Genomic DNA, 15,504 nt, shown 5'->3' with positions numbered 1-15,504 from the left:
CCTGATAATACCACTGCGTGCTCAAGCCATATTTTTATACTCTTCCCTAGTTATCTGTCCAAGTTTCCACTTCTTGTAAGCTTCCTTTTTTGTGTTTAAGCTCACTGAAGATTTCTCTGTTAAGCAAACTGGTTTCCTGCCATATTTGCTATTCTTTCTGCCCATCTGGATGGTTTGTTCCTGCGCCCTTGATAAAGCCAGCTCTCCTGGACTCCTTTCCCCATCATATTAGCCTCCCAGGGGATCCTGCCCACTAGTTCCATGAGGGAGTCAAGGTCTGCTTTTCTGAAGTCCAGGGTCCATATTCGGCTGCTCTCCTTTCTTCCTTTTGTCAGTATCCTGAACTTGACCATCTCATGGTCACTTTTACCCAGGTTTCCACCCACTTCTACTTCCCCTACCAATTCTTCCTGTTTGTGAGCAACAGGTCAAGAGGAGCACGGCCCGTAGTTGGTTCCTCCAGCACTTGCACCAGGAATTTGTCCCCAACACTCTCCAAAAACTTCCTGGATTGTCTATGCACTGCTGTATTGCTCTCCCAGCAGATGTCAGGGTGATTGAAGTCCCCCATGAGAACCAGGGCCTGTGATCTGGAAACTTCTCTTAGTTGTCTGAAGAAAGCCTCATCCTCCCATTCTGGTGGTCTATAGCAGACGCCCACCACGATGTCACTCTTGTTGCTCTCTCCTCTAAACTTAACCCAAAGACTCTCAACAGGTTTTCTCCAGTTTCATACTGGAGCTCTGGGTAATCATACTTCTCTCTTACATACAGTGCAACTCCTCCACCTTTTCTCCCCCGCCTGTTCTTCTTGAACAGCTTATACCCATACATGACAGTGCTCCAGTCATGTGAGTTACCCCACCAAGTCTCTGTTATTCCAATCACATCATAGTTCCTTGATTGTGCCAGGACTTCCAATTCTTCCTGCTTGTTTCCAAGGATTTTTGCATTCATGTACGGGCACCTAAGATAACTAGCCAATTGCCCTAGTTTCTCATTGTGAATCAGAAGGCCTCCCCTGCTGCACCTTCCACCTTGTGTTTCCTCCTGGTATCCCACTTCCCCACTTACCTCAGGGCTTAGATCTCCATCCCCCGGTGGACCTAGTTTAAAGCCCTCCTCACTAGGTTAGCCAGCCTGCCTGCGAAGATGCTCTTCCCTCTCTCTGTTAGGTGGATCCCATCTCTTCTTAGCAATCCTTCTTCCTGGAACAACATCCCATTGTCGAAGAATCGAAAGCCCTCTCTCCGACACCACCTGTGCAACCATGCAGTTAGCTCCACAATTTGATGGTACCTACCTGGGCCTTCAACAGGGAGGATGGACGAGAACATGACTTGCACCTCAAACTCCTTTATCCTTCTTCCCAGAGCCACATAGTCCGCAGTGACCTGCTGTAGATCATTCTTGGCAGTATCATTGGTGCCCACGTGGAGAAGTAGGAAGGGATAGCAGTCTGAGGGCTTGATCAGTCTCAGCAGACACACCGTCACATCGTGAATTCTAGCTCCAGGCAAGCAGCACACTTAGAATTTCCTGGTCTGAACGGCAGATGGATGATTCTGTCCCTCTTAGGAGGGAGTCCCTGACCCCACCACCCATCTCCTCCTCTTGGGAGTGGTGGTCATGGAACCCGCATCCTTAGGACAGTGCATCCCATGCCTTCCGGTTGATGGGGTCTCCTAATCCCTTCTCTCAGATGACTCTTCCAAACCATTCTCTGCCATTGTACCTATACAGAGACCCTGAAAATGGTTTCTTACCACTATCTGCATTGGGGGTACATGGGGTTCTCCTCTTTCTTCTTCTGGAGGTCACATGCTGCCAATTTTCTTCCCTGTTCTGCACTGCCCTCTGATTCTTCAGCATGCTGTGCCTGCAGTACCAAACACTGACTTCCCTCTAATCAACCACTCAAGGCCCACCTGGAACACAGCACTCCCAGTTCACACTTTTCAAACAAATGGTTACTGCTTGGACTAAGTAATACACTGATGAATTTTAATAATCTTAATAATAAGTAAATCCTAATAATTTCTAGCCCATGTCTCCCCTGCATTCTAATATCACCCCACACAGCATCCTCTCACTATCTTTTTCCTTGTTTTGAAGCAGTCTTTTTAAATTAATACTTTTTGGGTCTGATTCAACTCCTGTTAAAGACTTAAATGGGAATTGGGTTTTTGTCCTTAGAAGCATTAATAGAGATTAAATGTACAGAATATATTTCAAGCAGATTCTCCCTTGCTGACATCTAAATCACTGTTAAACATCCCACAACTTTGTTACTAAAGAAGACAGTATTGATTGCGACGTGAATAATAAAGAAATTGAGCCTGAAGTTCTGCAGCAATATATACCCTAAAAATCAATAACCTCAATAAATGTTCGTGTCATGCTTCACCCTTGCACACACAAATCACAACACAGGTCTGGTAAATAAACTGATGTAACTTTTGTTTTTTATTTCCCTTCAAATAATCCTAAAATATTTACCCTAACTTCTTTGCAGCACTTCTGCTCCCTTATATTTTGGGGTGATATCAGACAAATTTTAAAGTGACTGACTCTTTTAATTAAGTTACTATTTAAAGCTAACCCCATTTATAATGTGTAATGGAATGCTGTTTCTCTTTTTGTAGCCTTTAACAACATCCACACTTGAGAGTTCCTACATATGGCTTGTTGTACATGAAGATGGCATAAGCATTCTAGAATACAGCTTTCTGGTAAAAGAAAAAAACAGTTTTAGTTTAAATTTAAACATATTTTAATAGCGAATATATTGGCCAAATTCATTATTGATGTATTGCCACTGATTTAAATGAAATTACACCAAGGCTGAAATTGGTCCCGTATATTTAGATGCGTAGTCTTAAAGTGTACGTTTGTTACTATAAAATGTTTTAAAGTTACTGCCATGGTTATATTAGTACTGATGGTGGAAGTACCTCATGATTACTTTGCTTGGTATTTGTCATCTTTCTCAGGGAAACATTTTATGTATCAAACTAGTAAATTAAATGATAAAAGGAAATTCATAGATAAGATGCCTACAATAACCTGAACTCTTCCTACTTGAGGCTTTCATTTAAATGATCACTCATAAGACAATATGCACTAATGGAAATTGATATATAAATGCATTTACAGTTACATAATATGATTATTCCCATTGTATTTGTTGAATAGTATGTCATATTGCCCTGCATTGTTTAGTCATGTAGTTAAAGACTTAATTCTTTTCTCTCTTACAATGGTGTAAAGCAGTAGTAACTCCACTGAAATCAATGTAGTGGCACTGGTGTTAATCTTGTGTACCTGAGAGGCTCCCTGTTTTAATTCAAATTTCCAAAGGGGTAGAATTAAATGTTGCTATCAGAATGTTAACACTGCATTTCCCTGATTAATTAAAATCTCTAACATAACATAAATATAGACTTTTTCTCTAAACCTGCCTTTGTATTAAAGATAGGTATAGAGCGGCAGTTCTCAAACTGTGGGTCAGGACCCCAAAAGGGATCGCGACCCCCTTTGAATGAGGTCGCCAGGGTTGGCTTAGACTTCCTGAGGCCTGGGGCTGAATTCCAAGCCCAACTGCCCAAGGCTGAAGCCAAAGTCTGAGGGCTTCAGCCCGGGGCATCAGGGCTTAGGCTGCAGGCCCCCTGCAGGGCACTGGGGCTTGGGCGGGCTCAGGCTTCAGTCCTCTCCCGGGGTTGTGAACTAATTTGTTGTCAGAAGGGGGTTGTGGTTCAATGAAATTTGCAAACCCCTGGTATAGAGGAATTAGACAAATGTAATAAATATTAAAGGATGAAAAGAGGAGGGAAAAGTGCAATCAAGCAGATTGAGAGAAAATAGAGGCTGCAGCATGATGTTCCATCAACACCCTTCTCACTCCTTGAAGGTCTTCAGTTTAAGTTCTGATCCAGCTCAGTCTTTCTTAACATACAACTGTGTTTCTCAGCCTGTAAGGTTGGCCTCTGTCAGGTCATAGGCAGTCAGGCCTACGGGTCAGAGTGAGACTAGGGAGTCAGGCCTACTGATTGGATTTTGAACTCCAAAGCCAAGAGTCGAGACAGAGTCAAAGTCAGGAATCAGAGCTAATAGTCGGGACCGAAGTCACAGTCTGAATCCCAGAGCCAAGGGTTGAGGTGGAGTCAAGAGTCAGAGCTGAGGTTCGGAGCCGGACTACCAGGAGGCAGGAGCAAGGCTGGTTCTTCTTTGAGGAATGTCCCTGTGGGTGCTCCACTTTATGTGTGTCCATGCGCCCTGCTCTGGCAATCGGAGATTTGATCGCGCATGCACCGTTGCTTCTTGTGCCCCCTCAGGAGGTTACATAGTGCTGCATGATCAAGCATTCCTCAGTTCCTTCTCTACCGCTATTGGCTTGAGTCTATGCACTTAGCAGCGCCTCTTACTTTTTTTTAGTATAAGATACCTTTATAGGTAAGACTTAGGTTAGCAATTAGGAAGTTATTTATTCTCACCCTTCATACTTATCTTATTTTAGAAAAAAAAATTCTATCCTTATCTCCCTTATTAGGACAATAAGTTTCAGTTTTCTGTAGTTTTACTGTTCCCCTCTCTCATTCTGGAACAGAAGACTCTCTGTCATGCCCAGCTCTCTGGGATTCAAATGCTGTCTGAGGTGCAGGCTGTCAATCCCTATTTCTGACGGACATGCACGGTATATCCTGCTGTCTCAGTGAGACATACCTCAGAAGTACTCGCATTACCATAATCTAAAGGCCAGAACAGGGAAAGCGAGGGATCTATAACTTATGCTACTTATGATGGAAAAATCTCTGCAACCAGCCTCAGATCCCAAGTCAGGGACTCCCTTTGCCATTGGAAGCCTCTGATAAAGGTTCTGCCACAATAGCCCCTACTAAAGAGCCTTTTCCCAGGAAGGCTACAAAAAAGCAGGCTCAGACTTCACCTCCGTGGGAATCAGCTAAGAAAAAGCACTCCCCTACCGCCGAGACCACATTGGTACCGATGGCACCGGGTACGTCAGACTCCAAGACACCAGGACCATCCAGTACTGCGAGTACCCAGAGAGAAAAAAACCCTAAGCAGGCAAGCTCTGCCAGAGGCTCAAAAGGCAAAGTAAAACCCTCTGCCTTGGTACTGATGGAGCTGAAGATACACTTGGCACCAAGCAGCGCAGTGGCACCACCTGCGGTACCTACTCTGCATAGCACAAGACCCTTGGCACCGATGGCTACAATTCACATATCAGTGCCACCAGCAACACGGACATAAGTACCTCGTATTGCAGCAATATTCATAAGACACACAGACATACTGGTCTCTTCAATACCAGAATCCCTGCTCCTTGGTACCGATGGCACTCCAATTTGATTGGTACCAAGCCACCTGACCACTCCACCTAGGTCTGCTCCCCCTCTCTCCAGTGTTGATGGTGAGGAGGATGAAGGGGAAATATATGCACCTCATCACTCCTCACCCATAGCAGAACTGTCCCACCAAACAGGACGCCACTCATCTTCAGAGGCAACTAGCTGGTACGGATACCCATGGGTGCCGTCTTCTATGCCATTCCCATCAGATTGGCGCTACTGGGACCCCTGTGCAGCATACAGGGCACTATATTACAAGCCCACCAAGATTGCAAGCGCTCCTTTCTCCATCACCCATACTAGGACCCTCAGAAACCGAGGAGGAGATGAATGAGGAAACTGATGAAACTTCAGACCAGGAAGCCTTACCACTGATGAACCTATCATCTTCATCACCGGACAAAACTATAATGCCTCCATCCCCCACCACAAGGGATGACTTTAAGCAATTCCACGAGCTCTGCAAAAGGGTGGCAGAGTCCCTGGATATATCCTTAGAGGAGGCACCTTAATCACAGCTTAAATTACTGGTTGTGTTTCAAACATCTGCCTTGGAAAAGATAACATCATTAATCAGTAATGCTGTCATGGAGCCTGCCAAAAACTATCTGGCAGACCTCAGCAATAGCACCTCCATCACGGAAAAGATCTGAAAAAATACTATGTGCCATCTAAAGGAATGGAGTTCTTGTTTACACACCCCACACCAAACTCTTTAATGGTGGGAGCAGTAAATGAGAGGGGAAGGCAAAACCATATCAGAACAGCCCCTTATGACAAAGAATGGAAGAGGCTAGACCTCTTCAGTCGCAGGGCATACTCATCTGCAACATTGGAGTTTCGAATAGCTAATTATGAAGCCCTGCTATCAAAATACACATACAATATTTTCGAAAATGTCAGAATTTTTTGTTTTCTGGCAAGCTATCAATAAGGAGCAATTCAAGGCCAACATTACTGAAGGTCATCTCATTGCCAGGACAGCACTGCAGGCTTCACTTGACTCCGCAGATATAGCAGCAGGCTCCATTGCAACACCGGTGGTCATGAGCTAGGCATCATGGTTCCCTCTCTTGGAGTTCCTGAGAGAGGTGCAGATAAAGGTCAAGGACCTGCCCTTTGAAGACCCAAAACTATTTGCAGCCAAAACAGATGAGTCCCTTCGTATCCTGAAAGATTCAAGGGCAACACTAAAATCCCTGGATAGTTATACACCAGCAAATAAGAAACAGGGCAGGTTTATATGCAGAGATTCAGGTCACCACCATACACACAGCCACACAGGAAAAGACAGATCAGATGACGACAAATCCCGACCCAACCTTAGACATTTATGGGTTGAGAGGGTTCTGTGTGGGTCAATCTGGGTGTGGGCAGTTCAGCGGGGGATCTGGGTGTGGGGGAGATCTGGATGCACAGGGGCTTGATGTGGGTTCTGGGTGCAATGGTAATGGGACTGTACAAGGGGGTCGAGTTGAAGGTGGATGGGGCTTAGTGTGGGAGAGTATCTAGGTGTGGTGGGGATAGAGCTTGGCCAGAAGGTCTGGGTGTGGAGGGCTCAGTGGGGGGAATGGGACTTGTCTGGGGAGGTTCTGGGTGTGGAGGGGAGGTGACGCTTGGCGGGAGGGTCTAGGTTATGAGGGGGTCTGGATGCATGGTGGTTGGGCAGATGGGGGAGCAGCTCCCTGTACAGGGATCCCTCCCCCCTGCAGCTGAGGAGCGATGGCTGCAGGAAGTGGGTAGGGGGGCGGTGTTTGCAGAGCTTCCTACATCTGGGGGAGAAATCTGGAAGTGGGTCTGATGTGGTCCTGGATGCTGTGCACGGGAAGGGGAAGTTCCATCCTCCCCACTCCAACCGGGACGAGCAGCTGAGCCTGGCACAGGGAAGGAGCCACAAGCTGGGTCTTCCCAGTCCTGCTCCCTGCCCCACAGTGATTTACCTCTCTGCCGGCTGCCCTGGGCACTCGAAACATACTGCTGGAAAGGGTCATATGACTGCTCTTGCGGCTTCCTTTTGCTTCCCCATCAGAAAGTCATTCTTCTGCAGAGAACAAAGAAATCTGCAGGAGACAAATTCTGCGTATGTGCAGTGGTGCAGAATTTCCCCACGAGTAGCATTTCCTCCGACCCCACTCCTAACCAGGTCATACACAAGATCAGGAGGGACAAATCAGAAGTCATCCTAATAGCACCTACATGGCCCAGGCAAACATGGTTCCCTTACCTATTAAAGATAATGGCATGCCCACCTTGAAATCTTCCTCTAGTACCTCATCTCTTCTCCCAAGATATGGACACATCCACCAACCCAACCTCAAGGCATGGCTACTCCATGGCTGAGAGAAAATTAAACAACCTGCTCAGAGGAAGTAAAAGACCTCTTATTGAACAGCCATAGGTGAAGTACGAGAAAGACATATACTCATAAATGGAAAGGGTTCAGCATCTGGTGCCAGAGCAAACAAATCATACCAACATCCTCTCCTTTACCAAGAGTATTAGATTATATATTAGAACTAAAAAACTGTGACTCTCCACAATCTCTATCAAGTTGCACTTTGCAGCTATCACAGCTTTCCACAATAAGGTTGATAGGGTCACCATATTTGCCCATCCAACAACCAAATGCTACCTCAAGGGCGTTAAGAACACTTACCCTGAAATACAGACTGCAGCTCCTATGTGGGACCTCAGCCTGGTCTTACATGGACTTACGGAAACCCTGTTTCAACCTCTGGCCAAGTGTTCATTACTCCATCTATCTGTGAAGATGGCTTTCCTCATTGCCATTTGGTCTGCTAGATGTGTGGGAGAACTAGGTGCCCTAATAGCACACCCTCCGTATGCAACTTTCTTTAAAAGATAAAGTCACCCTAAGACCACACACCAAGTTCTTACTGCAAGTTGCCTCCCCTTTTCATTTAAACCAACTTACCTGCATTTTTTCCAAAACCACATGCTGACAAAAGAGAGGCATCACTCCACACCTTGGATGTCTGAAGAGCATTAGCCTTCTACATTGCAAGAACAAAAACCTTTAGAAAATCACTGAAACTATTAATCTCTATATCAGAATGATCAAAAGGGGAAGCCATCATCTCAAAACAGAGACTATCCAAATGGATATCAGGATGCATCCACTTTTGTTATCAAAAACGTCAGTTACAAGCCCCATCGGGGGCCTGCAGACACTCTACCAGAGCACTTTCAACATCCATAGCCTCTCAATAATGTCCTTTGTGGACATTTGCAGAGCAGCAACTTAAGCATCTGCCCACACATTCACAAAGCACTATGCCATAGAGCAGGGGTAATCAATTATTTTTTGTTAAGGTCCAAATTTCTTGGCCAAAGATATTGTCAAGGTCCAGCCTCTGGAGAAAATAATAATAAAAAAACCCTAAAAATAATACTAATAAGTAAATGAAAAGATTTTGGGGTCTGTTCTAAAGCATCTGGCGGGCCAGATTTGGCTCATGGTCTGCCTATTGACTACATCTGCTATAGAGCAACAGTTATAATTAGACATTCTGTTTGGGCTCATGGTCAATCACAAACACAACTCCAAGGCCCTTCCCTTCCACTGAGGGGCACTGCTTGACAGTCACCTAAAAACCACAGGGACACTCCTCAAAGAAGAAGAGAAGGTTACTCTCCCCATGCAGTAACTGAGGTTTTTTGAGATGGTTGTCCCTATGGGTGCTTCACTACCCTCTCTCCTCCCCTCTGCTTTGGAGTTTCATGCTAGATTCTCTGTGGTAGAGAAGGAACTGAGGCAGCACGAGACAGCAATAGCACATGCGCGACACAACCAGGCACTGCTACTACAAATTTCCGATTGCAAGCGCAGGGCACATGGACACACCTAAAGTGGCGCACCCACAGGGACAACCATCTTGAAGAACCTCAGTTACTTCACAAGGTGAATAACCTTCTGAGGCAGGAGTGAGGCTGGAACAGGATGTGAACAGAACCTGTCCTGCACCCAGCCTTGGGCTGGAGCTGTGGAGGAGAGAGCAGGAGCAGGGCTTGGAGAGACAAGAATAGGGAGACAGTCTGTGGGTGTGGGTATTGAGCAGCCAGTGAGCTAGTGCTGCTAGATTTCAGAACCAGCCTTCAGGCTTCCTCAGCCAATCGGGCAGGATGGTCCATCAGGCAGCCTGGCTGGCTAAGGAGTGTTAGGAGCACTGAGCAGGTGCAGCTAAGGGCAGTCTCACTGGAGGTTCTGACCTCTTCCTGGAAAATGAAGGCAAACCTAACACAAAATGTAATGGGGAAAAAGTTAGGGTAATCCTGTCTTTTACAATTTGGATAAGGTCTTTTTGCTAGTTGAAAAACAAGGGCAAAAAGGAGTTTGGTACCCAGGAGATTAAAATAATTACTGTACAGATATTTTCTCATTATAATTTAAAATGTTCATATCTGTATTAAAACACTATCCATATTGATTGATATCATATTAGGTATGAATCAGCACAACAAATGGCAGTGACTCAAAAGCTACATGTCTAGAGTTGTGTGTTGAATAATACAGGCCAAAAATTCAAAGTGTGCTGCTTCTCTCCATGCAGAAGGTTTTGTGCACTATTAGTACTGTGAACAAACCACCAATTTTATCCCCATTTGTGAGCACAAATGGTTTTACCAATGTGAATTGTATCACTTGTACACATGAAGATTATATTGAAATCCTTTTTGAAAGTTTGGGCCCTGAGATTCAACTTCTTTAGAGCCTGATCCAATTCCAGTGGGACTCTTAACATTGACTTCTGTGGGAGTCGGATTGTGCCTTTCATTTATAATGTAAGTTGTGTATCTGAGTCCAAACTCAAAATTTTTAACCATTAAACTAAATATATATTATATTAATTAGAAACAGGGCCACCTCTGGAAGCAGAAGTCTCTCACAATGAAGGCCTGAGGGAAACAGGCACATAATTTGCAATTAGATTCAAAATTCTACAAAAGGGGCTGAAAACTGTGTTTTGAAATCAGATGAGTAATTATGTTTGAAGAAGTATTCACTGTAGTCTTTTTCCCTGTATTTTTCTGTATACATGAAACTGTTTTTTCCTTTCTTTCGTTAAAGCAATTAATAGTTACATATGTACACAAAAGTCTGATGACCTTTGGAGGCTACCAAGATGACTTTATGCTGGTAGTTAACAATGCTCAGTCAAAAGACAAGCCAAACGAAAAACTCCTATTTGGAATGGCAAAACCAAAGGTTGGTACACTAGCTGACATCATTTCCAGTGTTTGTTGCCTCTTTGTACTTAAGTACCCTTGTGTATATGCACAAGGTGCAATACCTGCTGTTCAGAACATTCTCCGGTTATTAGCTTTTGCATAATGAATTTAAAGGGGGAAGCAATTAAAAACATAAAAGTCAGTTTTCTTGTTTTAATGACCCTTCCCCCAGAGTTCCAGACTTTACAAACAAGGACAATTAGGGAGATAAAAGACAGGAAGTATATACAGTGCCTAAAAATCAGTATAGCTGCAATTTAAAAAAAAATGTTTGGGTCCCCGTTAAAGCAATGTCTGTATTTTATGATGGCCTTCCATCTATACACTTCTCCAGAATTCTAGGACTAAGGAACTCTTTTGCTAATATTAGTCTAAACCCTCTCTCGCTGCTAATATTGCCTACCAGCCTGAACAAAACAAATAAAAGCAGAATTTCAGCTATAACTAAGGAGTTATAGTTTCTATAAGCCAGAACAACCTACCAATAGGATCATAGTTTCCTGCATATAACTTCAGTTAAAAATTGTGTCTCTTCATAGAAATATGCACACGTGTATGTCAAACAGTTCAAGAAATAGTGATTTTCTATCAAATCATCCCTTTAAAGGGGAATTTTTTGGCAGTTCCATGGAGAAGGCAGGGTGCACAGCATCCCAGATCTTTGGGGGGAAAAAATCACAGCCACCTGGGCATCAGCCCATCTGGACTGCTTCTTTAACACTTGTGCAGGAGACATACAACACTCCATAGGAAAAGTTAGGCTGCATGTAGTAAAATTATTACCTAAGAGACATGTATTGGTCTGTAGAATTTTCTCCTAAAGAAGTGGTGGAAACTGAGTTGCTTGAATCATTTAAAATTGTGCAGGACAAAACACTCCATGTACTTACTGTAGGGAGTAATCCTGCATTGGTAGAGAGATAGGCAAGATAACCATAACCCTAACAGGTATTTTTCCCATCTATAATTTCTTTGATAAAATATAAGAATTTATATAAAAATATAGTATCAGTCGCTCACTAAAATCTTACCTATTTCTTCAGAGTCAAAACACAAGTTATATTTTTCCAGATACAGATTATAGTGTGTTTCGTGTTACAGATTCTTGAGATCACTCTACTGATTGCTAGCTATATTAACCACTTCCATCAGCAAAAGGGGGCTGCTCATCATCTCTCTGCTCCAGCACTACTCTCCCCTCAAACAGGACAGAAAACCAAGGAAATGGGGAGTCAGCCGCTTCTTTCGAACAGCAGACCAACCAAAGGTCCTACTTTGTTATGAAAGGAACAGATATCTGTGAAAATATATACTTTTGGTATGCTTCCTACATTGACTGAACATCTTTGGATGTGCCAGATATACATCATATGCTAGTTTGCAATACAAGCCAAGAAAGGTGGACTGGTTTCCATCCATTTTAGTTAAAGAGGCCCCTGTTAAAACTCTGCAAACAAATTGCAGGTGGGGCGATCACCCTATCAGATGAAGCTCACCCCATTTCTGAACATGGGTTCAAAAATACTTCCAAATAGGATTCTTTTGTGGGTGGGGAGTTGACCTTTGAAGTGATCTCAGTAAGTGTCAGGGATTTTAAAGACCATTTCCCCAGGGAGGACTGTGTCGTCACCTCTCCAAACTTGTTTTTCAAATTATGCAAGTTGCATAACCTTGGTTATGAGAAAGCATTTTTGTTTAAATGGGAAAACAGACACATGTACTTTCCACTCCCTTATGCCTTCTTATCTGCAATACAAGCACCCTGGGACACAGTCTAAAGGGGACGTTTTTATGAAAGCCCTTTTAAAAAAGTACTGGCAGCACATCATTGATCATACATCTTATAATTTATTATAAATGTATTCTCTTATACAACAGTTTACTTGTGTGATCCGCAGCAATGGGCTGGTAGTTTCTACACAATTCTTCTTTTTGATTTTCTAAATCTAAATTGGGCATATGTTGTAGAAAACATAGTGGATATTTAAAAAAAAAACAGTGGATATTCTTAGTTTGGCCTGCTAGTTTTTTCCCTTCTTTAAATAACATAGTTGAGAAATGAGTGAGTTAGAATTCAAACCACAAGCACAATATAAAAAGCATTTACATGAATAGGTACATGTAAACTTGGAGACAGACTTCATAAAATGTGTGATGTGTATACTGTACAATAGTATTGCATAGTATTTTGTAAATATAAGCCTAATACAATAAAGTGTTCTACTTGTCATTGTTTTAGCATTTTTCATATTTAATCCATGCCTTTCACACCATAATATTAGTATGAGGGTCTCTTACCCACTAGAAAAACCTCTGAGATTCAATTCAAACAAGCAATTGACCTTGTAGATATATTTCTTAATTTCTGTTTGCCACTAATGTTAGTTATCAAGGACATTTATCTCTTAAACATGAGTTTTATCCCTCATGGTTTATTCTAGAACCTGGAGTAATGTTAAAATGCTGAATTCGTAACCTCTGAAGATTAATAATCTCAGTTTATGGTATAATTTTTAAAAAGTATGGAATCCATCTCATGGTGCTTGCCCCTTACACAAGGCAGAGTTTATATTCCTGAAGGATTGAGACCAGATTATAAAGGACATAATTTGCATTCTTCTATTTTTAAAAACTGGAGAAAGAGATTGAAAGCTGAATTCATAGCATGGATGCTACAAAGCACTTAACAAGACACCTAATTCTTCTGAACACCTTCTAAATCCTGCTAAATCCACTGATCTCCATGACTTCTACCATATTTTGTTAATGGTGCTGAAAGTTAAAGCTCTGACCTGAAAACTATAAACTAAGAATAACTAGCTGAGTCATTACACAGGCAAAGCTCCCATTGACATTAAGTAAAAAGTGCAGGATCAGCCCCCTTCAGCCCAATCCTACAAGGAAACACATTCTTAATTATATGCATGTGAATAGTCTCATTGAGGTCAATGAGCCACACATACCATAAGTATTTTTAGGATCAGTGTCTTACTAATGTATGTCAAGGAATTCCTCTCATCTTGTTAATGATATTATGCAAGAAGAATTTTTTTTTATTTTGAAGAGAAGATAGAACTAATTAAAAAAAATTCAGAGCTCTATTCTAACCACAAAACAGGGCTCTACGTGTGCAAACCACTTCAGCCTTCTGTCTCAAATCATTCTCTCTGCAGCCTGCTAGCAGGCCCTTTGAAACAGATCAACAACTGTTGCTTTATCCCACCAGTGGAAACAAAGCATTTGTCACAAGCCTCTCTGCTGGAATGCGTTATGTTTTCTGCTATGGGAGCCTAACATTTGCCAAATTTCAGAAGCATATAATAATGTGGGTATCACAACAGCATTGTATAACATTATCTTGGTTCTCCTTTTTTCTCCAGATATTTCCCAGTCTCAAAAAGGCTCCATTTATCTTCTCGGTTCTTGCTTTCACCTCTTTATGGGGTTGGCCATTGGAACTAATTGTACTTCCAAGATGCACAAAAACTCATTAACCATGCCGTATTCTTCACTGTTGATCACTTAGACACTATCATTACCGACTTGTCTTTTGATGACTTTCATTTTCTTTTGGCTTATTCTTAATCCTATTTTGGTGGCCTCACATTTGATGTTGATAGTGGTCTTTTATGGAGTATCATCTTCTATGTCAAATGGAGCAATGTCATCTGCAAAGTTGAGATCTTCAAGTTTTCCTCTTCTCCATATAATTCCTGTATCTTCCCTTGATTTTACTTTTCATACCACATAATCCATCACAGTGCAGAAGAGGAGAGGTGTTAAGATGCATCCCTGCCACACTCCAGTGACCATATCAAACCTGTTGGTCTCTCCACTTTGTCCTTACACAGCATTTTGAACCTTCATACAGATTCTTCGTCAGTATGTCTTAGTACATCTGAAGAACAGTGTTATAATATTTCTCTTCTTCTCTGTCTTCTGAAAGACCACTCTTAAAATCTATATTGTTTAATATTTGACTTCCTCTGCAACCAGTAATTTACCTATTTATCATTGTACGGGGTAGCTACTACCACAGTTTCCCTCTGCTTGGTTAGGCGAGTTTAGCCTGCCAGTTAAACTTAAAAAATGACGCTCCATTCAGGGTGTAATGGTTCTCAGGGTAACAAGACTCTGAGTCACCTTGTTACCCCTTGTCATAAACAGGTAGTTAAGGGTTAATGTCTCTGTTACCTGTAAAGGGTTAACAAACAGGGAACCAAACACCTGACCAGGGGACCAATCAGGAGACAAGATACTTTCAAATCTCGGTGGAGGGAAGCCTTTGTTTGTGTTTTTGGGGTTTGGCTTTGTTCTCTCTGGGTCCTGGAAGGGACTAGACTTGCAACCAGGTTTCTTGCCAATCTCTCTGCTACAGTCTCCTATATATTCAGAATAGTGAGTATTAAGGAACAGGTGGTTATAGTCTTTTTAATTGGTTTTCTTTATTTGCAAATGTGTATCTGGCTGGTAGAGTTTTAATGTGTATTTGGATGAAAGTATTTTAAATTGTATTTCTGCTGGAGGAGGTTTTTTTCTCCAGTTTCTGTAAGCTGACAGACCCTTTAACATTTACCATCTAAATTACAGAGATAACTTATACCTTTTTCTTTCTTTTTTTTTATTAAAAGTTTTGTTTTTAAGACCTGTTTGATTTTTTCCCCTTGTTAAGGCTCAAGAGAATTGAGTCTGTACTTAACAGGGAGGGGGAAGGGGGAATCCCTTTGTTTTAAATTCATGGAGCTTGAATCTGTATTGCTTCTGGGTGAGGGAGAAAGGCGGGGGGAAGGGACATTCCTCCCTGTTTTAAGATTCAAGGAGTTTGAATCACGGTAATCTTCCAAGGTAACCCAGGGAGGGAAATCCTAGGAGAGGCAATGGTGAG

The 15,504-nt window shown here is 42.5% G+C and overlaps 1 protein-coding gene across 3 annotated transcripts in view; it reads left to right on the top strand.

The window, feature by feature from the left end:
• PLEKHH2 (pleckstrin homology, MyTH4 and FERM domain containing H2) overlaps window positions 1-12,849 on the top strand; it is a 122,444-nt gene extending 109,595 nt beyond the window's left edge. For all 3 annotated transcript variants that reach the window (XM_050951727.1, XM_050951726.1, XM_050951725.1), the window contains 3 exons: window positions 2,646-2,732; window positions 10,459-10,596; window positions 11,721-12,849. In XM_050951727.1, the coding sequence (XP_050807684.1) occupies window positions 2,646-2,732; window positions 10,459-10,596; window positions 11,721-11,903 (408 nt within the window). In that variant the 3' untranslated portion in view covers window positions 11,904-12,849. The remainder of the gene's footprint in view (window positions 1-2,645; window positions 2,733-10,458; window positions 10,597-11,720) is intronic.
• The last annotated feature ends 2,655 nt before the right edge of the window (window positions 12,850-15,504 follow it).

Source organism: Gopherus flavomarginatus, chromosome 4 (assembly GCF_025201925.1).
Source record: "Gopherus flavomarginatus isolate rGopFla2 chromosome 4, rGopFla2.mat.asm, whole genome shotgun sequence".
NCBI classification, from domain to species: Eukaryota; Metazoa; Chordata; order Testudines; family Testudinidae; genus Gopherus; species Gopherus flavomarginatus.
Note: the sequence above shows the minus strand (reverse complement) of the source record. Positions and strands in the feature narration are given on the sequence as shown.